This window comes from Dasypus novemcinctus, chromosome 2, assembly GCF_030445035.2.
Source record: "Dasypus novemcinctus isolate mDasNov1 chromosome 2, mDasNov1.1.hap2, whole genome shotgun sequence".
NCBI lineage: Eukaryota > Metazoa > Chordata > Mammalia > Cingulata > Dasypodidae > Dasypus > Dasypus novemcinctus.
The window spans coordinates 113,559,221-113,583,786 of record NC_080674.1 but is presented as its reverse complement, the minus strand read 5'-3'; the positions used below and the strand labels follow the sequence as shown (position 1 = coordinate 113,583,786).

Below are 24,566 nucleotides of genomic sequence, written 5' to 3'. Positions count from 1 at the left end.
TGGGCTCCCATCTACCATATTGGAGGTCCCAGGTTCGAATTCCAGGGCCCCCTGGTGAAGGCAAGCTGGCCCACGCAGAGAGCTGGAGCAACACGATGAAGCAACAAAAAAGAGACACAGAGGTAAGACAATGAGAGACACAACAAACCAGGGAACTGAGGTGGCTCAAGTGATTGAGTGCCTCTCTCCCACGTCAGAAGGTCCAAGGATCAGTTCCCAGTGCCTTCTAAAGAGAAGATGAGAAGAGAAGACAAACAGACACAGAAGAACATGCAGTGAATGGACACAGAGGGCAGGCAATAAGTGCAGGGGTACGGGGAAAAATAAATAAAATAAATCTTTTAAAAAAAAGACAAAAAGAAAATGTGTTTTAAGGAAAAAGGTAAATTTAAGAAGCAAAAGAAAATGGAGTCCCTAGTAAAAATTGTACTTAGCTAGGAAGAAATTTTTAAAACTCCACTTATGAAATTTTTTTTTTAATTTAATGAAGACTGCTAGCCACATTTAAACATAAAGAAAACATCACCTATTTAAGGCAACAGCCAAAGAAGCTTCAGTTCATAATCTATGCTTAATCTCTACTGAAATCAAGTATTTTAAAATATTAAGACATAAAATCATATAAGTACTTACTAAGAAACTACAGGGAAGCGGACTTGGCCCAATGGATAGGCTGTCCGCCTACCACATGGGAGGTTCATGGTTCTAACCCTGGGCCTCCTTGACCCGTGTGGCGCTGGTCCATGTGCAATGCTGATGCAAGCAAGGAGTACTGCGCCATGCAAGGATGTCCTCCACATGGGGGAGCCCCATGCGCAGGGAGTGCACCCCGTAAGGAGAGCTGCCCAGGAATGGCAAGATGACACAGTAAGATGTCGCAGCAAGGGGAAGCACAGATTCCCAGTGCCCCTGATAGGGATGGAAGCAGTCACAGAAAAGAACACAGCAAATGGACACAGACAGCAGACACCTGGGGGCGGGGGGGGGGGGGGGGGAAAGAGGGGCGGGGGGAGAGAAATAAATAAATCTTTTTTTTAAAAAAAGAATGTCTCTTAAAAAAAAAAAAAGAAACTAAAGGGAAACAGATGTGGCTCAAGCAGTTGGGTGCCTACCTACTACATAGGAGGTCCTGGGTTCAGTTTCCTGTACCTCCTAAAAAAGATGAGCAAGACAGTGAGCTGACATGAGGGCTAGTATGACAAGCTGACACAATAAGATGACTCAACAAGATGACACAACAAGGTGATGCAGTAAGATGATGCAACAAGGACACACAATGAGGAAACACAATGAAAGACACAACAAGCAGGGAACAGAGGTGGTTCAAACAATTGTATACCTCCATCCCATATGGGAGGTCCCAGATTCAGTTCCTGCTTACTCCTAAAAAGACGAGCAGATAGAGAGAGCAAACAATGAACAGACACAGAAAGCAGACAGCAAACACAAACAACAAAAGGGAAAATAAATAAAACTTAAAAAAAAAAAGACACTATAACAATGAAACTGTTTAAACTTAAATAATGTGCTTCTCCTTCCATTTACCACTAAGACTTCTAATGAAAATTCAAGACAATATAAACATATAAAATTAAGCTAGAAGATAACATAATACTATAAAATAATATTGTGGTTGTAATGGCTTTTAAATACCTAAGGCAAAAGGGGAATTTTTAAAAAGGCTTCTAAAAAAACGTATTTTTCCTTTTTAGTTTTCTGTAAATAGTAAGTAGATCTGATGCTAAAAAGAAAAATACAACATCCTTTATATACTATTACATAATTCGAATCAGTATGAACTACTCACAAAAACTTTGAACCATTTAAAACAACCAAAAGTTAGTAAAACTTACTATATTGTTTAAAAATGAGTGTATATTTTAGCTTATTCTGAGATTTTTTTTTTTGTATGTGAATTGCACTAAATGGGATCATCTATTGTTTATAGAGACAAATTTCAAACGGTAAAAATCAAAGTCACTAAACATTTTTCATAATTCTTTCGTACCTTTAGCTAAAGCTTCTTTATATTTCTCTTTGGCAGAATTCATTTCTTTTATTAATTGTCTATAGCTGGATTTTAACTTTTCCAATTCTGTCTTTGTAACCTATCAAAGAAGAAAAATATGGTATATTTTTTAGGTGTTTAAATTTAAATTGGTTAAAGACCTTCAATTTCAAAGGATTAATTGATGTATACCTTATAACTTATAGCTCAGAGATGCTCTTTAATATACAATTATTGAAGATAAACCAAAAATTATTTTAAAAATCAGTGATAAATTCAATAGCATATGAAAAGCAATAGACTTTTCTTAAAGAGAACAAATCAAGAAATAATGTTGTCATCATCTAAAAATTAATGACCAATAAGTTAATTTGCTATATACAGAAATATTTTCTGCAATTAAAAAACTAATTAAAATATTTATTTTAGTTACACAGAATAATTTTGAGTTTTTTGAGTTACCACATTTCACCACTTTGAAATACACATTTTTTTTTTTTACATTTTAGCATTTCTGAAAAAAGGATACATCTTATAATCTTATAATCACTATTAGCCAGGTAGCAGTCATGAAAATGGTTACTGCATACACACATGAACTTAGCTATTATTTCCATAGATGACTAAAAAAATGCAATCCCTTAACTGGCAACAAACCATTTAAATTCCATTTGAAGAAAAAGAAAATGAATTTTTTGTTGTGTTTTTTTTTTTCGATTTTATTTTTATTTATTTATCTCCCCTTCCTCACCCCCCCTCCAGGGGTCTGCTCTCTGTGTCCATTTGCTTTGTGTTCTTCTATGTCCACTTATATTCTTGTCAGCAGCACTGGGAATCTATGTCTCTTTTTGTTGCCTATCTTGCTGCGTCAGCTCTCCCTGTGTGCAGCACCACTCCTGGGCAGGCTGCACTTTTTCACACTGGGCAGCTCTTCTTACATGGCGCACTCCTTGCATGTGGGGCTCCCTTATGCGGGGGACACCCGTGTGGCATTCCTTGTGCGCATCGGCACTGCGCGTGGGCCAGCTCATCACACAGGTCAGGAGGCCCTGGGTTTGAACCTTGGACCTCCCATGTGGTAGGAGGACACTCTATCCATTGAGCCAAATCCGCTTCCCAGAACATGAGTTTTAGATGTTGTCTGTAAACATTCTGAGAAGACTAAGAAAGCAACAACATCAAAAGCTTTCAAAGGGACATCAGCAACTTAGAATAACACCCCAGAGACAACAGCCCTCTTTTAAGAACTGCTGAATCACCAATTTTCTTGATGGCAGAGAAGATGACATTGTGAAAACACAAAATAACCAACAACCATGATATAAATATAAATGAGTTCAAAGCATACTCCTTTAAAAAAACATTGGAAAATTCTTTTTTACATTTCTAAGAGCCAATTCATTATTCTGAAAATTGACAAATTAATTGCAAAAATCAAGCATTTTTCCTGCCTTTCTTATATGAAGTATATATATCACTAGGTAATCAAATGTTGACATAGGGAAATTCTTCTCTGTGGAAGAATTCTAGCTAACATCTATATTATGAAGGACAGAAGTAAAATATCATTATTTTGTAACCCCCAGTGAAATAATAGTTCTAAGCAAAGAACATAGTTTCTAAAACTCTTAGGTAAAAGGCTGACAGGGAATATTTTTTATAATTGACCAAGCTGATAACATGCACATCTACTGATAATTTTAACATCACAAAAAGATAAACAAGAAGACATTATATATCTCCTGATAGAAAACTACAAGAAGTGTAGACTAAACTCTACAACAGGGGTTCTTAACCAGGGGTCCACTCCCTTGGGGGTCCATGGAAAGATTTCAGGGGGTCCATAGGCTTGAATTGAAAAAAAAATCAACTTATTATCTTTATTTTCTCTGACCTCTAACTGAAATCTAGCATTTCCTTCACTTATGAATGTACACAATAAATAAATTACATTAGTATTCATTTCACCTCATTGGCAAAGGGATCTATGGAACAAAAGAGGCTAAGTACCCCTGCTCTATGATATATTCTTATCCAAAAATCCAGTCAAAATCTTTTGAAGCCTCTACATCTATATCTAACTCTATAACTTCTAGTTTACAGGAAAAATTGGAGATAGAGGAATATATTAAATGACATTACAGGATGCTAACAGCAAAATCCAAAATGAGAGAAATTCAATTTTATAAAACAAAATATCCAGTTTATTTTCATAAATAAATGGCATGGGGGAAAATTAGGGAAGGGAAACCTACGCATTTCAAAAGAATTATTATTCAAATGCAACATGTGGACCTTGTATGTATCTTAGTCAAATGACTTAACTATAAAAAAAATCGAACAGCAATTATTTCAACATAGGATATTTAATAACATTAAGGAATTATTCTATTATAGGTGTAATAACGATAATGTAGTAATATTTATTAAAAGTCCTTATTTTCTTTTAAATGATGCACTATATCAGGAGATGGTAGTTCATTTCACTATTCTCTCTGCTTTTGTATATTTTCAAATTTCTATAATAAACATGTTTTTAAAAGTTATCAGAAGAGAAACTCTGGATATAAAGAATATTTAGGAATACCACAACAAATTTGTTTTCCTTTTTAAATGTATGTATAGGGTGTACACGTTACAAAATATTTTAAAAGTCTAAAAGAGCTATTTCAGAAAATAAAACATAAAAATTCTAAGTGATAGGAAATTATTGTGTCCTAATTTAATTGGTAGTATTTTCCACCCTTAGGGACACAAAGTAACAATATATCTTATAATAAGTATTGTTTTATATTCAACAAAACAATACTTAATAGAGATACCAAAACCTATTTCTTGTGAGTAAATGATCAATAAACAATTTCAAAGAGTCAAGAAGGCTAAAATATCTCAGTAAATTTAAAAAACAAATGAAGAAAGAATTTCAAAGAGAAAAGACAAACCTTGATCATCTCTGCCTCTATCTGCTGATGAACACTCATATAACTTTTCTTCACCTGTTGCTTGTCCTTGATCATCATGGTAAGCCTATGTAAGGGTCCAGAGTTTAGGTCCTCTGCATGTGTCTTCATTATCCTACTAAGTTGCTCTGTCTGCTGAATCATAAGCAGCCAAGACTTGGGGAAAAAAAGAAATAGACAATGAGTAAAATTATCACTTGTATTAGAGGTTTCCTTTTAGCTGTGTTTTAAGTGTTCATGAACTTTAAATACTTAGTTTTACATAAACTATTACCTTAATATAAAAATGACAGGTTTCCGGCTATTATGCAATAAACTATGAATGGTTCCTATTTAGCATCTTCAAGTACAAATGCTTCAGAATTCAGTAATCAGAAACTACACAGAATACTAGGCAAGGGCTTAAGAGATGTAGGACTCTCTTGAAAGACCATGCCTGAAGTATTCATTGTATCACTTCTTATTCTTTTTCAACACTCTGAAATAATTCTTCTCCCCACACCATTCTAACGCCCCAGTAAAGTCATCTCATCAACTAACAAAGGCAATATACATTTGCCTATCCTCATCTTAATCTTCACCATAAATTTCATCTCAATCTGCTAAGCTTCACTTCTTCCTAAAATGAGCTTAAATAGATTCTTATCTTCTAGCAGTACTGGCTTATAGTCCTTCCTCTCTAAAATTTCCTTTTCCATTTTTGGTGACCACTCTTCTTTTGCTGCCTATGTTGTAAAAATTGGTAATTTCTGGATTTCAATTTATAGCTCTTCTCTTTTCTTAATAAATACCATTAACTATCAATAATTTTCCAACATATCATACCTATGGGACGTAATGCATTGCCTTAGTAGCAGAGACACATAATGGCAGATTTGAGACAAGTGGACATATAAAGACTGCTAGACAAACAAATCATTTGCTATTAGACTTCCTAACTAATAAGTACTCAAAAAAAGTAATAAAAGAATGTTCTTCACTATAGGTTGTGATGGTTGGCTAATGTGTCAACTTGGTCAGGTAATTTTGCACACTGGTTTGGTCAAGCAAGCACTGGGCTAACTGTAAAACAAGGATATTTTTGGGCCTTTGTCATCTGTGAGTTTATTGCATAGTTGGCTGGTTACATCTACATCAATCAAGGAGATTGCTGTCAGCAATGAGTGACGATTTATCCAATCAGATGAATGTCTTAAAAGGGAAAGTCATTTCAGCATTCAGAAAGAAATTTTCCAGCTTGACTTCGGACAGCCAGTGTCTCCTGCAAACTCATCAAAGACCTTCATCAGAGCTCCTGGTTTGCAACCTACCTGTGGAATTTGGACTTGTGCATTCCCGCAGTCACATGAGAGAATTTTACAAAATCTTATACTATTTACAGATATCCCCTGTTGATTCTGTTTCCCTAGAGTACCCTGAATAATATAAAAGTCATCAAAATTCTATTCAGTAACAATTACTAGAGACCTTTCATGGTCACGGAGGGTAGGCTAAGGGAAAAAAATTGGACACGGTAAAGTTTCAGGTTTATGGAAGAATGATTTTCTACTTTATTACTTTTGATCTGTGACTGAACAGAATTATTCTCTTCCTATAGATTCCAATATAATCTTAAATCAATATTTATAAGCATACTAGTCAAAATTATAGCCAAAAGAAAGCAAATTCTTAGTCACAGTCAGTACTTGCCAGAGTCTAACTTGGTAATCTTGTTTTTGATACACTGCAATATTTTTTTTTTTTTAAATAACCTTTGTACACATTTTTAGGGGAAAGGGAGTCATTTTTAGTTCTGAATGCTATGGTGAACATGGCATAAGATATGTGACCTGGGAAGCAGACATGACTCAACTGATAAAGCATGCACCTACCATATGGAGGGTCCAGGGTTTGATCCCCAGGGTCTCCTGACTCATGTGGTAAGCTGACCCACGTGCAGTCCTGCCACGCGCAAGGAGTGCCCTGCCATACGGGCACTGCCGCGTAGGGGTGCCCCACGTGCAAGGAGTGCACCCCGCAAAGAGGGCTGCCCCGCATGAAGAAAGCACAGCCCATGCAGGAGTGGCACCGCACACACAGAGAGCTGATGCAGCAAGATGACGCAATTAAAAAAGAGATGCAGTTTCCCAGTTCCACTGGATAATGGAAGCAGATGCAGAAGCACATACAGCAAATGGACATAGAGAGCAGACCATGGCAGGGAAGGGGAGAGAAATGAAATAAATCTTTAAAAAAAAAAAAGATATTGACCTATGAACTCATAATATTTTCATTCAAATTCAAAATTGTATGTGCTAATATGCTCTTACTACCACAAAGTAATTTAAAATTCATATAGTGCTTCCTTTAAAATCTAAAATTTAACAAAGAAGAAAACAATTAAAAATCATACAAAAATGGATTAAAAACCTAAACTAAATGGTCTATTTTCTCCTCTCCCATCAATTCCTCTTAAACTAGCAAAAGAGAGTAATGTTATTCTGCTTAAAATCCTGCATTGGCTTTCCTCTGCATTTAAAATAAAACCTAAACTTTTATCTAAGATCTACAATAGCTCCCATTATCTGTTCTCTATTTGTTCTTCAACTTCATATTTTGCCGTTCTTTACCTAGCTAAATAAATTCTAGGAACACTGTTTTTCTTTCAGTTCCTGAACACAACAAATTGCTCCCTCTTCCTGAGCGCTCTTTCTCTCCTACACACGGAAAGATCCATTTCTTCCTTTAGGAATTAGCTAAATCTAATGCAGACCTACTCTGTTATACTCTTTTATTATTTATTACCTTCTTAGCACTTAAAACAACTATTTATCCACATGTATATTTGCTTTTTTGTATGTCTTGCTAACTAAAATAGAAACTCCACCAATACTGACACAAGAAGAAATGGAATTCTGAATAGCATTATATTTCTTTAAATTAATCTTCATAATTTAAATTCCCCCACAAAGAAATTACAATTATAGATCCAGATGGCTTCACTTGTGAATTCTATTAATTTTCAACAAAGATGCCAAAATATTTAAATCAAGAGGATTGCCTTTTTAACAAAAAGTAATAGAACAAATGGATATCCCAGGAAAAGGAAGGGGGAAGAGGGAAGGAAGACAGAGGAGGAAAAGATCCTTACCTCTCAGCAAAAATTAACTCAAAATGGGTCACAGATCTAACATAAAAGTTAAAACTATGTAACTTCTAGAAAGTAACATTGGAAAATAAATCTTAGGTCCTCAAGAGCAATAGATTTCTTATACAAGACACTAAAAGCACTAAGCATAAAAGAAATAAAATCAATAAATTATACTTAATCAGAATTGAAATTTCAACTCTTCAAAAAATCCTGTTAAGAAAATCCATAGACTGGGAGACAATATTTGTAATTTGACAAAGCACTTTTATTTAGAATATATAAAGAACTTATACAATAACAAGAAGGCAAACATGATTTTAAAATGGGAAGATATTACAATAGATACTTCAAGAATAAAGTAATAAAAAAAAAAGAATAAAGTAATAGCCAATAGCTACATGAAAAAAATATCCAATATCATTAGAGTTATCTGGGAAATGCAAATTAAAATGACAATGGTATGTCACTAAGCATTCACTAGAATGAATAAAATTTGAAAGACTGGGAATCTGACAATTGCAAAGAATGTACAGAAACTAGGACTCTCATACATTGCTGGAAAAGCGTAAAATAGAACACTAGGGAAAACATACTGGCAGTTCCCTATAAAGTTTAACTTACCGTTAAGTCCCAGAAATTCCAGTCCCGTCTTTACCAAAGAAAAATGAAAATATATGTCTACAAAAAGATTTGTATATGAATGTACGTAACAGCTTCATTTACAATAGCCAGGGAAGCAGAGTTGGCCCAGTGATTAGGGCATCCGTCTACCACACGGGAGGTTCACGGTTCAAACCCCAGGCCTCCTTGACCCATGTGCACCTGGCCCATGCGTAATGCTGATGTGCGCAAGGAGTGCCATGTCACACAGGGGTGTCCCCGCGTAGGGGAGCCACACACACAAGGAGTGCGCTCCATAAGGAGAGCCGCCCAGTGCAAAAGAAAGTGCAGCCTGCCCAGGAATGGCACCGCACACACAGAGAGCTGACACAACAAGATGACATAACAAAAAGAAACAGATTCCTGTGCCGCTGACAACAACAGAAATGAACAAAGAAGAACACGCAGCAAATAGAACAGACAACTGGAGTGGCAGGGGAAGGGAATAGAAATAAATAAATAAATCTTAAAAAAAAAAAAAAAGACCTTACAATAGCCAAAACTAGAAACAACCCAAATGTCCATCAACAGATGAATGGATAAACAATAAACAATTGTAGTATGTTCATATAATGGAATGTTCTTCACCAATAAAAAGGAATAAACTACTGATACATATTGTGATGGTTAGGCTAATGTGTCAACTTGGCCAGAAAATTGTGCACAGTTGTTTGGTCAAGCAAGCACTGGGCTAATTGTAATACAAGGACATTTATGGACTTTAGCTACCAGTGACTTTAACTACACAGATAGCTGATTATATCTACATCAATCAGGGAGACTGTCTGTCAGGAATGAGTGATGGCTTATCCAATCAATTTAATATCTTAAAATGGAAAGTGATTTCAGCATTCAAAGAGAATTTCCCAGGTCATCTTTTGACAGCCAACGTCTCCCGGAAACTCCAAGGACCTTCAATGGACTTTCATCAGAGCCTTGGTTTGCAGCCTGCCTGCGGAACCTGGACTTGTGCATCCCCACGGACACATGAGAGACTATTACAAAATCTCATACTATTTACAGATACCTCCTGTTGATTCTGTTTCCCTAGAGAACCCTGACTAATACACATACAGTAACAAGGATAAATATTGAAAGAATTAAGCTAAGCAAAGAAAGCCAAATCCAAGAGTATACACTGTAGAGACTCCACTGATATATGTTTCTAGAAGAGCCAAACTAATCTCCAGTGACAACTGGTTACCTGGAACTACAGGTGGGGTTAGAAAAGATTAATTGCAAAGGGAACATTATGGAGTGATGAAAATATTCTAAAGCTTTACTGGAAAAATAATTACACGGGTGTATACCTTTGTCAAAAGGCACTGAACTGTATACTTAATATGTGCATTATATTATATACAAATTATACTTCAATAAAGTAGATTTAAAGAAAAATCTGTGATACATATTATGAAGACAAAAAACTGGGAACTAAAATGGGTGTTGAGTGCTGATTCAGATAGGCTGAAGTTTCTCTAAGGAGATATTTAAAAGGAGACCCAAAAATTGAGTTACTTGTGGGGAGGAAGAGAAGCACCAAGGCAGTGTCTAAAGCAGAGGGAACCTCAAAATCTTGAGGCAGGTAAGTTTAAGGAGCTGAAAGAAGTCAGCGTTGCTGGTGCAGTGTCTAGGGAGTGACAAGATATAAAGTTGAAAGTCCAGAATAAGCATAGGCTTAAAGTGTCCAATTAGAGACAACAGAGTGACATGGCAATTACTAGAAGTAAATTAGAAGGTCAAGGAGAAAACTCTCAGAGCCTTACAACCCCATTGTTGGCTTGTTTTCTATTTTTTAATGATAATACAAAATTTCACCTGATCTGAATCATCTTGAATTCTAAATAAATAGCCTGATTTCATAAATGTCAATTTTATCTTAAGTAAAAAAACCCAAACAAACAAAAAACATCATAAGGAAAATCTTTAAAATAAAACTCAGTCAAGTTAGAGTGTAGCAGTTTGATATTATTTATGAATTTCAAAAAAGATATTGATTATGTTTGCAAACTGGTCTGTTCCTCTGGGCATAACACCCTTTGATTGCATTAGATTCGGCTAAGCTGTCTTTGATTAGATTATGTTAAGAATAGGGCTTTGATTCAAACACATCAGCAGTATGGCTCAGAGTTGAGTCCCCGCACTCTTGGTAAGCTATATAAACAGACACTCACTCAAGGGGAACACAGGAAGATACGCAGAGGAATTGAGAGAGTTTCACAGACACAGAAGAGGAGAAAACTTGATGGTGGGGCCCTTGAGAGAGATGAGTCATTCGCCTGATAGTTTGCAGCTCAAGAGAACAGAGCAGCTGAGCCCTATGCCAGCCTACAGTTGAGACAGGAAGACGCTGGGCCCACAGAACCTTAGGAGGATAGAGGAAGGCTGAACCCTAGCAGACATCACCTGCCTTGTTTATCTTCTCAGCTATCAAGGTGAGCCCTACATTTGCCCTGACTCTGACCTGAAAGGCTGTGACACAGGGTAGAGAAATTGATGCAGAGCTCAATATACTTTCAGAATCATAGAGACAAAGATGAGATTCTGGGAAGACCAAAGCAGATAGAGTTCACAGCACAGACTACTAGAAAGTAGATGGGCTCTTGGAGAGGAAGACTAGAGATCTGCAGTAAGTCACCCTCTAGTATTCAGCAGAGTACTGATAAGTATATGCATGTGAGGAAATTATCACAGAGAAAACAGGATTAGAGATAACAGTGCCTGGCACTTGCACATGGCCAGGAATAGTACATACTCATAACAGCCTCACTGGAAAACTGATAATTCACAAAGCATTGGCTAGAGTACTCAGGAAGATCCGGTCTCATTAGCGTGGAATAATTAATCCTAGAGTTAACAGTGCATTGGTCCTGCCTAACACCTTAAAAGCAAAACATAAAAGGATCAAACTGTTTCTAAGTAACTTAACTGTACCCCAGAACAATACTCAAAAACATGTAGCATTCTAAGTTATTCTAAACAAAACTGAAAAAAGAAAAAGAACAGCATCACTGAGCAGTGAGATTTCTAGAGATCTAGCATATATTTATATAAAATTGAAAATCTCACAGGAGAAAAGAAGACAGTAAAAGTATTTTAAGAAATAATGGTCCAAAATTTTCTAAATTTTATGAAAACTAAAAACCCACAGATTCAAGAAGCTCAATGAGCCCGAAAAATAAGAAATATGAATAAAACCACACTATCAGTACCATACCCAAGTCAAACAGCTTTGGGACACTGAAATATTTCCTAAGGACAATGTAATTATTTTCATAAACCAGTTACATGCATGAAAACACACCAATTCTATATATCATTGTGATGAATTCCTGGATATCTTAATTTTTCTTATAACATTTAAAATGTCTTCTCTTATATAGAGAGAAGAAATTGATTAATCTCCTTTCCTGGACATTTTCTGTTGCTGTGTCAGAATTGCAAGTATCTTCTCCTGATGAAGTTTTTTAAATAACCAAAGGACTGCATATATTTGATGAGACAGCAGGAGATGGATCATCTGAGTGTACTATGTCCTTCAACATGAGAGGAATTTCACCTTCATTAGTTAAAGCCTTTCTAACAATGCAAAAGTTGAAACTTCTAAAACTTTGTTATTTCTCTTATTGTAAATACCCAGATTCGCAAACACTAAGATAATAACCAAATTGAACACTGAATAGAAATACTAAGTGAACAAAAAAATAAAATAATAATGTAAAATAAAATAAATATCATCAAATTCAACAGCTGGGTTCTAAAGACAAGGACCAAATATACTGTGCCACATTAGCTCAGTCATTAGCCAATCCCAGAAGGAAGAAAGACATACAAGGACATTACTATAGTCATTAAAAAGAAAAATGGGGAGCAGATGTAGCCCGCGTGGTTGAACGCCTGATTCCCACGTATGAGAGGTCCAGGGTTCAATCCCCTGTACCACCTAAAAAAAAAAAAAAAAAAAAACCTCTCTTTGGGGAGGAGTTATAGCTCAGTGACTGAGCACCTGCTTCCCACATACAAGGTCTGGGGTTTATTACCTGGTACCTCCTAAAAAATAATAAGTCTAAAAATCTAAACACAGATCAGGTCAGGAAAGAAATGACATTATATTTTCTCTCTCAACATTTTTTCTTCAGCTTCCTAAACTTCATGCCCCTTAACTGAGTTTGTTCTTGAACTTAAAGACCACTCTTTCCGTTCTTCTAAGGAAAAACAGTATACTGAAAGATAACTGGTCAGTCACCTTTGCCATTCAGAAGCAAATCATAGTTGGGGTTGAGTTAAAGACCTCAGCAATCGCTACCATTTCTAGTACCCTGTGATATTTCACTGTTTACTAAAATTAGCTACTTCCAAAATTTTCCTCCTTTCCTGTAGTTTCTATGTGATATTCCCACTCTCTATCTTGCTGCATCCCATTCACTTTCCATGTCCTGGAGAAGCTTCTTCTATTTGTTATTCCCTATTTCCTGTATTTCTAAATTTTCCTTGAGCGGCTCCTTCAGCTGAACAGTTCTTCACAAACAAGCCCTCTCCTCTCATCTCTCTCTCAAGCCAACCAACACCCCTCCCCTCAGCAACTACTTTACCTTTAGACTTCTGAAGGAAAAAAAACAACTCTGCATTCATTCCCAGAATGGAAGGTATGAACTTGGCTGTGTACTTAGAATACCTCTTTCTCTGCAGCTTTATCAAATAAATGTTGCTTTCTTCTCTCACATCCTAACCTCTCTCACAACCAAGAGGTAGAGGTGGTCTCCATCATTTCTCCCTAACCCCCCCCCCCATTCAAACTAACATGGCTTCTTTGAGACCCCAGACAGATGTCTACACCACCCACTGCTCCTCTTCTTTAACAATATCTACTTCCTGCACACTCAAGGGCTTTCTCTTATTTACTCCTCATATCAACACTATGAGGCATGGAAACTGAGTGTTAACAAGATTAAATAATCTGCCCAAGGTCACATAAATAAATGAAGAGCATGGGTTCAAACCCAAATCTACCTCTTAATATGCTACACCAAAGACACTCTGCTCCAGACTAGTTATAAATAGAATGTCACTACAACCTTTAGGCAGATATCCAGAGTAAAGTAAGGAAACCTAAGGCCCTTGTATCCAAGGGCTACTTTGAAAATAGCTACCTAAACTAAGCTAATGAGAATACTTTGTAAACAAGTTACACATTGTATTACTCAGGGTTCTAATCTGTATATTGCACTTATTCATTAAATTAGAGAATAAAAGCCATAGGGAAAAGGCATCTGCTCCCTTTAGGCTGCTTACTTTGTAGAATGAGTAACAGCTAATATAAAGACATTCTCCTAAGCCAATTAATGAGTCTTTCTTGACATGACATGCTCAGAAGACAGGGAGAAGAAAATGAAAGAGATCTCTCCCGAGAAACTGGATTTCTAACTAGAATGATGACCTAATCCTCAAGTCTCCCTGAACAGAAGAATTACAAAATAAGTCACCATAATTTTCTTATCTAACCAATCTTAATACCATATTGGATAATTAGAAATAGTGCCACTTTAAGACAGAGATGCAGACAGTACACATTTTCCTATGTCCCAGGGAAACAAAATTAGTGGTTTTTGATTTTTAAGATTTAGAACATTTCTCAGAATTCTGAATTGCATGTTTAATAATATTAATATTACATCATAAAAATACTGCTTTACTTTAAATGTATGATTTCAAGAGATTTTCTGAATTCCTAAATGTGAAATTGTTGTTGATGTTTTGTGGTCAAAAATAAAATTGTTCCTGGAAATAACTACATTTTTTATATCATATAAAAATATATCATATAAAATATATAAAAAGAGGTATAATGATTCAATTTATAGAAATTTTATTCTTCCCTTTGCCCTGCAAAAAAAGAGATCAGTTGTATATTATAAATAGCACCCAAAGTTTCTAAAATAATTAACATAAATCCAAACATACCTACTTACTCCTAGGAAGTCAAAAGAGATATTATCATTTATACTAGAATGAATGCAAGATGTAAAGAAAGTAAATAGTATATTCGATTTTTTAAAAAGGGAAAAGTACATATAGGAAAAAATGTATATCCTTTAGAAAACCGTATCATGTCTTTTCTTGCCTTCCATCTCTGAACTAACAAGATGTGTAGGGAGGTAAATCAGTACTCCATAAACAGGTAGTAATTTAAGTGTTCTGAGTTCATTAGACCAACGAGTATTATTCTGAGACAAAGAACCAAAGAACAAACTACTACAGGAGCTATTATTAATATAAAGCATTGAAAATAATCCACAAGATGACTCAAGCTTGAAAAATACCTAAATAATAGTTTCCATAAATACCTTTTCCCTATATCTTCCAACTACTTGATTTCTTTCTTTTTGCTTGAATTTTTAAAATGTAACATAAAAATTCCATGTAAAATGCAATTTCTGTACCACATGATAACTCAAAATAAAAGGTTTTCTTTTTATTCATAGTTTGCCATTATGTAAGAAGAATGCTTCTGGAATCTCTGAGTCCTTACAGGATATAAAAATCCAGGAGTCAGCTCATTAAATTTCTTTGAAACTTAGGTTTCAAAGATTCAACTGCAAGTGCAAAGGACACCTCAGGTACTTTCCTTTCCTAACAGTATCTCTTTCTGTATTTTCTTCAAAGCTTCCAGGTTTCCCTAGGTCTTGTTTACAACCCTCCATACAATAAGAATCACTTGCAAAGTCTTTTAAACATACCAATTTTTCAGCCCCTGACCAGAGATTCTGATTTAATAGGTTTTGGATGGCACTCAGGCATCAGTATTTTTAAAGTTCCCTGGGATAATTCTTATGTACAGTAGTTCTGCTGTAACACAACATTTGTGTCACCAGGTTGTACAAAATTATGCAGTAAAAACCACAGGGTTTATGGAAAAATAAAGTTAGACAAACAATGCTCAAAAAAATCATTACAGGCATAAAAAAAAAACTAATAAAAACTTAGCACATGTAAAACTTAGTTTTTGCTTGTGGAAGTAGGTGTCAGAAGGGTTAGAGCTTATGAGTTATTATAAAGTGATACAACGAGTTATCTGAAATTGGACAGGAAGTTGCAATACCACTTGTGAATGCACGTAACTCATAACAGAAGGGGTAAACAGATGTAGCTGGTAAATCTCTGAAGTGTGTATCTGTTTTTTCCTACACATTTCACAGCTCAGTTTCGCCTTGGTACAGTTTTTTCCATTCACCTACGTTTCTCTCGTGTTCATGCACAGGTTGATGCAAAATTCACATTATGCTCAAATTGTTCCCTAATATATCAACTACATTAACAAATTCATGTTTTCAAATCAAGTGTTATAGCAGAACTAAATTCTATAAACAAGTTTTGGGATTACTACCCTAAAAATATATACAGTTTATACAACAGTTACACAGATTCAAAGTACATTATATTTCTATTATATGACTACTAAATAATCAGGCTGATTCATCAATAAACATTTTCATTAATTTTTATTCCCTAGTGATTTATGGAGCATTGCCAAAATTTCAACCCACTTCACATTTAAAAGGGAAGACAATCATCTCCCATCAAGTAGGTTATGTGATAACGGGGAATTAGCCACATCACTATACTATCCCAGGATATAGCTGACTGTATTCTCAAAGACATACTTAAATGAATTTAACAAGTGTAGCAGTTTGATATGGTTATGAATTCCAAAAACAGATACAGGATTATGTTTGTAATCTGGTCTGTACCTGGGCATGACTGAGTTAAAATTAGGGCTTTGACTAGGCCACATCATTAGGGCATTGAGTATCTGTCCCTTAGTCAGTGGGGACTCACAAATAAAAGGCATGGCAAAGGACAGAGTTAAGGGTTCTTAATGTTGGAGTTTTGATGTTAGAGTTTGATGCTGAAGCTGGAGCCTCAGGGAGAGACAGAGCTGTTCGCCTGATAGTCGACAGCTGATCTGTGGAAAGAGGCAAAGCCTAGAGAGCCTCATAGTTGACAGCTCACCTTGTGGAGAAAACAGAGGCACTGAGCCCGAAGGAACCCAGGAAGCCTGAACTCTCGGCAGACATCAGCAGCCATCTTGCTCCAACATGTGAAAGTAGACTTTGGTGAGGGAAGTAACTTACACTTTATGGCCTGGTATCTGTAAGCTCCTACCCCGAATAAATACCCTTTGTGAAAACCAACCAATTTCTAGTATTTTGCATCAGCACCCCTTTTGCTGACTTAAACAAGTGTTTTACCTTGTGCTTCCAAGGTAAAATTCATCTTTAAGGTAGAATAAAACAAATCCTCCAAATATAATCGCTAATTGTAGACATAAAATAACCATTAAACATACAAAAAGATGCTCAATTTCATTTGTAATTTGACAAAAACAAATTTAAACTACACTGAGGTACCATTTCCTATCTACCGCATTAACAAAAATCAAAAGCTTGACAACATAACCACTTGTCCAGATTAAGCAGAAATGGGCATCCTCATATATTCCTGTTGGATATACGTAATAGTACAAGATCTACAGAGGAATAGTTGGCAATATATAACAAACCTACATAGGTATTTACACTTGGATCTAGAAATCCCATTTCCTGGAATTTACCCTGAAGACACTCAGAATAATACAAAAGTACATCTGCACTAGGTTATTCTGTGCAGCATTATTTGTAATTGCAAAATACTGTGAAGGTCAAATTCTATAGTGCTCACTTCAGCAACACATATACTAAAATTGGAAAGATATAGAGAAGATTAGTATGGTCCCTGTGCAAGGATGACACAGAAAATCATGAAGCATTCCATATTTTTTTAAAATGCCATACATTTACGTATCAATTATGTAATCAAAGTATCTCTAAAAAATTAAAATTAAAAATTGAAATTAAAAAATTCCATACAGAGGAAACTAGTTGAATGCCCAAGTATTTTAAGGACAGTTCTTCACTAAAAGGAACCAGGATTCCTAGGGGAAAGGGGTTTATTCCAAGGCCTAGAAGACTTTGATTTGTATTGTACAAAGATGATGAGAAAACAGAGTCCAGGTATTTTAAGAAAAAGATAGCTGCCTAAGTTTCCATCTCCCAATACTTCTTCCAAGAACAATACAAAATAACACAAAGGGAAAAATAAAATTATGCAACAACTATGTCCTATGGATTAAGGGAAGACAGAATCTCCCAACTTCAAAATAACTTTAAGGAAAAAGAGAAAAATCACCAAGTCACAGAATGTGCTCTCCTATGCCAAATTAAAAGAGACAGAAGAGACACAACAACTAAATGCAATGAAAAAAAAAATTTTTTTTAATTTATTTTTAAAATGCAGTGAGTGATTCTGCATTGGATCTCCAGTTGAGATGAAAAAAAAATTGCAAAAAGGGGATTTGGGGACAATTGTCAAAAATTGTATATGAAATGTATTTTCAGTAACAGCATGGTGGCAATGTTAAGGTTCTGAAATTTGATCACTATGTTTTGGATATATTCTTAGAAAATACATTCATAAGTATTTCAGGATAAAGGCACATGATATCTTCAACTAACTCATAAGTGTTCAGGAAAAAAGGAAATGTATACACACACACACACATACACATATTTAAATAAGGAAAAAAGAGGAGCCATGAAGCAAATGTGTCAAAATGTTAACAATTTATGAAGCTAGTGAAAGGCAAAGGGGAGTTAGTTCATTGTTATATTCTTGCAATCCTGCTATAAGTGTTAATTACTTCAAAGACAAAAAAAATCACTAACTGCAAGACTTTTGCTTTCAGTCAACATGGAGAAAGAGGGACTGATTTATCATCCTCCCTAAAATAACTATAAAACTGGAGAAAACACACAAAAACAGTGATCATACTGGACATCAGGCAATGAAAAACAGTGATCTGAGAGATTATAAACAAATGAAGTTAGTCCTATGCCCCCTCCCAACTTACTGATAACTGGAGAAAATGGCTAGACTTTAAAAGGGGAAGGAAGGGTCAAGCAAAACTCAGTAGCTCCATGAGCTGAGGAGACTGAGCTTGCTACATCATAACATAGAGGGCATTCATTTGAGTACTGAGGATAATCTTGCCTCAGCAGTGAAATTAACCCTAGATGAAACACAGCTCTGGTTTTACCTAATTAATGTAAAAGCACCCAAAAGGATCAAACTATCTCTAAGTAATTTAACCACATCCAAAACAAAGTTCAGGAATATTTAAAGGAATATAAAAATATCTAGTACATAAAAAGTAAAATTCATAATATCTGGCATCAAATCAAAGGTTTCTAGGCACAAAGCTAAAGGAAAATGCAACTCAAACTGAAGAGAAAAATCAACTAATCAAAAGTGATTAGATGTAACAGAGATGATCTATGACAGGGACAATAAAAAATCACTATGACTATGGTCCATGTGTCCAAAAAAAGAGGAAAGAATAAACATTAATTAGAGACATGGAAGATGTAAAAAGATGCGAATCAAACACTAGACATGATTCACTTATTTATGACTTACTAATTTTTAACATGGAAATATGCCCAACTATTCAGTTTCTGTTTCATTCTCTCCAATTTCTCCATTCCACCCTAAAGTACAGGGGGAGCTGGGTTTTGGCAGGTACATAAAGATGAAGAAATGCCATACACACATAACTTCAAGTTAAATTTTGGCAGGACAGAAAATGATAAGAGGAGGAGGGATCAGGGAGAGAATTGGAGTAAAACACATTAATAAAGTTCTTAAAAGGCACTGAAAGTAAAATAGTTGGAGATGAAAATTAACTGAATGATATTAACAAAAAATTAGACACTGCATAAAAAAAAGTTAGCAAATTAACTCAAAATGGATCAAAGACCTAACTATAAAAGCTAGAACCATAAAACTCCTAGAAAAAATATAGAGAAACATCTTCAAGACCTGGTGGTAAAGTTGTGGTTTCTTAAACCTTATACCAAAAGTACAAGCAATGAAGGAAAAAAAATGGATAAATGAGCCCTCCTCAAACTTAAAACACTTTTGTGCTTCAAAGGACTTTGTGAAGAAGGTAAAAAGGTAGCCCACTCAATGGGAGAAAATATTTGGAAACTATATTCTAGTAACGGTTTGATTTCCATGCTATATAGAGATCATACAACTCAACAAGTTTAAGAGAACAAGCAATCCAATTTTAAAATGGGCAAAAAGACTTAATAGACATTTCAACAAAGAGGCAATACAAATGGTGAAAAGGTACATGAAAAAATGTTCAATATCACTAGTTATTAGGGAAATGCAAATCAAAAGTATGAGATATCATCGCATAACTCATAGAATGACCATTATTTTAAAAAAATAAAAAGAAAACAATGGCTGGAGGGAAATGGAGAAATAGGAACATTCCTTCACTGTTGATGGGAATGTAAAATGATGCAGCCTCTGTGGAATACACAGTTTGGCAGTTCCTCAGGAAGTTAAGTATAAAAGTACCCTATGATCAGACAATCCCTCTACTAGGAATATATCCTGAAGAAATAAAAACTGTGACACAAACTGGGAACTTCACAACAATGTTCAGAGCAGCATTAGTCACAATGCCAAAAGATGGAAACAACTCAAGTGTCCATCAACCAATGAATGGATAAATAAAACATGGTATAAACACACAATGGAACACCATGCTGCTGTAAGAAGAAATGAAATTGGGACACATATGATAACATGGATGAACCTTGAGGACATTATGCTGAGTGAAACAAGCCTGGCATAAAAGGACAAATATGGTATGGTCCCACTAATATGAACCAAATATGAAGAATAAACACATGGAGTTAAAATCTAGAGTATAGATTACTAGGAGATAGGATGAGGGCTAAGAAGTAGTACTGATGTTTAATGTATGTAGAATTTTTAATTAGCTTGACTGTAAAAGTGTAGGAATGGATAGAGTTGATGGTAACACATTATGGTAAGTATAACGTACACAGCTGGAATTGTGGCTAAAAGGGGTAGTTTAGGGACGTAAATGTCCATTGAAAGAAAGCTAGAGAATAATCTAGGGACTGAATATAGGTGAACCTGGAGGTAGATGAGAATTGTGGTTAATAGCACAAATACAAGAATGTTCTTCTGTTAACTAATCAAATGTATGTCACTATTACAAGGAGGTAAGAATATGGTGATGGATGGGAAAACAAAATTAACTTATGAACTATAGTAAACAGCAATACTGTAATACTCTTGCACCAAAGTCAAAGAAGGTACTATATCAATGCTAAGGGTCAATAATAGGGGGATATGGGATTTTTGTCTTTTGGACTAAGAAAAATATTCAAAACTTTATTGAGGTGATGACTATATAACACTGTGAGAGAAGTGAGAGCCACTGAGAGTACACTTTGGATAGATTGTACAAGGCATGGGACTGTATAACACAGTTAACCATATGGTGGAAGATGGACTGTGGTTAACATTACAAATATAGGAGTGTTCTCTCATGAACTATAAAAAATACTAATGCATGGTATTAGTAATAGGGGTTATATGGAAAAAATATACCAAATGTAACTTTGGACCACAGGCAGGGGTAATACTGTAAAGATGAAGAAAACTACACCAAGGAATGTAATAAATTGCTTAAAATCAGTGATATCTTCAGCACAGCCAAAGAAAAATGAAGCATTAGTTACAAATTTCCCATCACAAACAATGCAAAAAAGAAGACAATATAGTAACTTTTTTTTTAATTTTTAAAGTGGTAGAATTCTATACACACTGAAAATATTTATCAAAAAAAAGGCATAAAAAGACATTTTCAGACATACAACACCTGAAAAAGTAAATTACCAGTAGACTTACACTACAAGAAATGTTAAAGGAAGTAGTTTAAGCAGAAGAAAAATTATGTAGCTGGAAACCTGGAAAAAAAGCAGCATACATTGAAATTTAGTGGAGTAAATAGGAAGAGTTATGTTCATATTACTTAAATTCTTCAAAAGACAATCAACTATTTAAAGCACTAATAACAATGTATTTGAGGAATTACAACATATATAAAATTTAAATGCATGACAATAATAACACAAAGGCCAGGCAGGGAGAAATGAACATATTCTGCTGCAGGGATATTATTATAGGTGTTCCATATATCACTAAAATATAGATTTGTTGTGAGTTAAAAATATATACTACAAACCCTAAAGCAACCACTAAAATAAAACAATAAACAGAGGTAATAATCTAACAAAGAAGGCAAAGCTGGAATCATAAGAAAATATTTAATCCAAAAGGGGATAAAAGGAAAATAAGGACAACAAAGAGGAAATTGGACAAGGAGAAAACAAATAATTGGATAACAGATTTAAGGCTAACCATATCAATAATCTCATTATGTAAAAAGAGTCCAAACAAACCAATTAAAAAGCAGAGATTGCCATTTTAATGTTGACATTAAACATCACATAGGGGAGTAGATGTGGCTCAAGCATTTGAGTGCTCACCTCCCATATGGGAGTCCCTGGTTCAGTTCCTGATGCCTCCTAAAGAAGACAAACAAACAATAAGCATACAACAAGCAAAACAACAAGCAGACAATGAGCAAAACAATCAACCTAGCAGCAGATGTGGATCAAGCAGTTGAGCACCCACCTCCCACATGGGAAGTTCCAGGTTCAGTTCCCAGGACCTCCTAAAGAAAAAGCATACAGACAATGAGCAAAAAACAACAAGCAGACTATGAGGAAAAACAACTAGCAGACAACAAGCATAAACAAGCAAAAACAACAAGAAAACAGATGAGGGAGGCATTCCAGGAGCAGGGAAGGGAAAGTCATTTAATGTTGAATTAAAGCAAGACCCAACTGTATGATGCCTACAAGAAATTCATTTTAAGTATTCCAAACAAATAAGACCAAAAAAGATATATCATGCTGTTGGCCTCCGCTGCGGCACTGCAGGCGGGTCACTGCAGGCGAGTCGCTGCCGGGGATCGGGCCTACGCCACGGCCGGACCGGGGCGGCAGCGGGCGGCTCAAGGCTTGGTGGGGACGCATGGTTCGATGGAGGAAAAACCACGGAGACGAGGTCTATGCGCAGGTCTGATTTTATTCGGGAAGTACATGGGGTTTTATAGTGTCATGGAGGCGGGGAGGTTGTGGGAGGGGCATGTCCGCGGGGCAGCTGAGGATTGGCTGCAGAGGCAAGGGCGGACCTGCGGTTTATGACGTAAGCCATTGATGGCAGAGGGGGTTGTTTCCGAGGTTGTGCCGGGGCGGATACGGGATGAGGGCGGTTGAAATGAGGCGGGGAGAACAGCGATCGGCTGGGAGGGGGAAGATAACAGTGGCTGGGAGGAGGGGCGGAGGGAGGCAGCAGCACAAACTGCTGCTGAGAAGGGCCATAATACAGGGAGGTTACGAGGAACAGGCGGGCAAAGTATAAGGAAGCGAAAGGCAGGGTGGGAGCAGGGGACATCATGCCAACATTAACCAAAAGAAAGCTGGAGTGGCTATATTAATATCAGGCAGAACAGATTTCACAGCAAAGAATATTACCAGGGGGGAAAATATATAATTTCATAATGATGAAAAGGTCAATTCATAAGCAGAATGTAAAACTCCTATCCATCATTCACCTAATAAATCAGCCAATACATCAAGACATAACAATTCTAAATATTTATGCACCTAATAACAAATTCAAAATATATAAAATAAGAACTGACAAAACTGCAGGAAGAAATAGAAAAATCCACAATTGTAATTGGCGATTTCAACACCCCACCCTCAATAATTGCTAGAAACTGGTGTGCAAAAACAAAATATAAAACTTTGAACATTATTAATGATCCTCATGTAATTGCCCTAAAAAGAAAATTTCAATCAACAACAGCAGAATATACATCTTATCAAGTACACATGAAATGTTACCAAGATAAATCCTATTTGGGGCCATAATACAAGTATCCATACATTTAAAAGGATTCAAATCAGAGTATGTTCTGGGACTTAGATGCCCATCTTATGTGTCTTAGTGTCTTGGACTTAGATGTTTGTCCTACCCAAACTGATTTACAGATTTAACACAAACCCAACAAAAATTACAATATCATTTTTTACTGAATTGGAAAAGCTAACTATGAGATTTATTTGGAAGTGCCAGGGGACCCAAATAGCCAAAGATATATTGAAAATGAAAACCGAAATAGGAGAAACCACACTACCTGACTTTAAAACATACTACAAAGCTCCAGTAGTCAAAACTGCATGGTACTGACACAAGGATAGACATACCGACCAAAGGAACTGAACTGAGAGTTTTGATATAGATCTTCACATATACAATCAATTGATAATCAAGTAGGCCACCAAGTGCAATCTACTGGGAAAGAATGGCCTCTTCAACAAATGGTGTTTGGAGAACTGGATATCCATATCCAAAAGAATGAGAGAGGATCACCATCTCATGCTGTATACAAAAATTAACTCAAGATAGATCAAAAACCTAAATATAAGGACGAAGACCATAAAGCTCCTAGAAGATAATATAAGAAGCAGCTATGAGATATTGTAGTAGGAAATGAATTCACAAACTTTACATGCAAAGCACAAGCAATGAAAGAAAATAGATAAAAACGGGACCTCATCAAAGTTAAAAACATTTGTGCTTCATAGGAGTTCATTAAGAAAGTGAAAATGTAACATTAAAAAAATAAAGAGAAAAAAAGAAATTAAAAAAAAAAAAAGAAAGTGAAAAGGCAGCCTACTCAATAGGAGAAAATATTTGGTAACCATCTATCTGATAGGTGCCTAATATCCAGCATATATAAAGAAACCCT

At 35.6% G+C, this 24,566-nt stretch overlaps 1 protein-coding gene and 1 non-coding gene across 7 annotated transcripts in view; one reads left to right on the top strand and one right to left on the bottom strand.

Annotated features, from left to right (window-relative positions):
- The window catches only part of FER (FER tyrosine kinase), a 574,904-nt gene that overhangs the window by 440,226 nt on the left and 110,112 nt on the right, over positions 1-24,566 (bottom strand). For all 6 annotated transcript variants that reach the window (XM_023586245.3, XM_004484087.4, XM_071209303.1 and 3 more), the window contains 2 exons: positions 4,951-5,124; positions 2,009-2,108 (listed from right to left, as the gene is read on the bottom strand). In XM_023586245.3, coding sequence (XP_023442013.1) covers positions 2,009-2,108; positions 4,951-5,124 — 274 coding nt within the window. The remainder of the gene's footprint in view (positions 1-2,008; positions 2,109-4,950; positions 5,125-24,566) is intronic.
- LOC111762079 (U6 spliceosomal RNA) lies at positions 17,469-17,575 on the top strand. Its single transcript, XR_002795289.1, has one exon. It is a non-coding gene; the product is annotated as a U6 spliceosomal RNA (small nuclear RNA).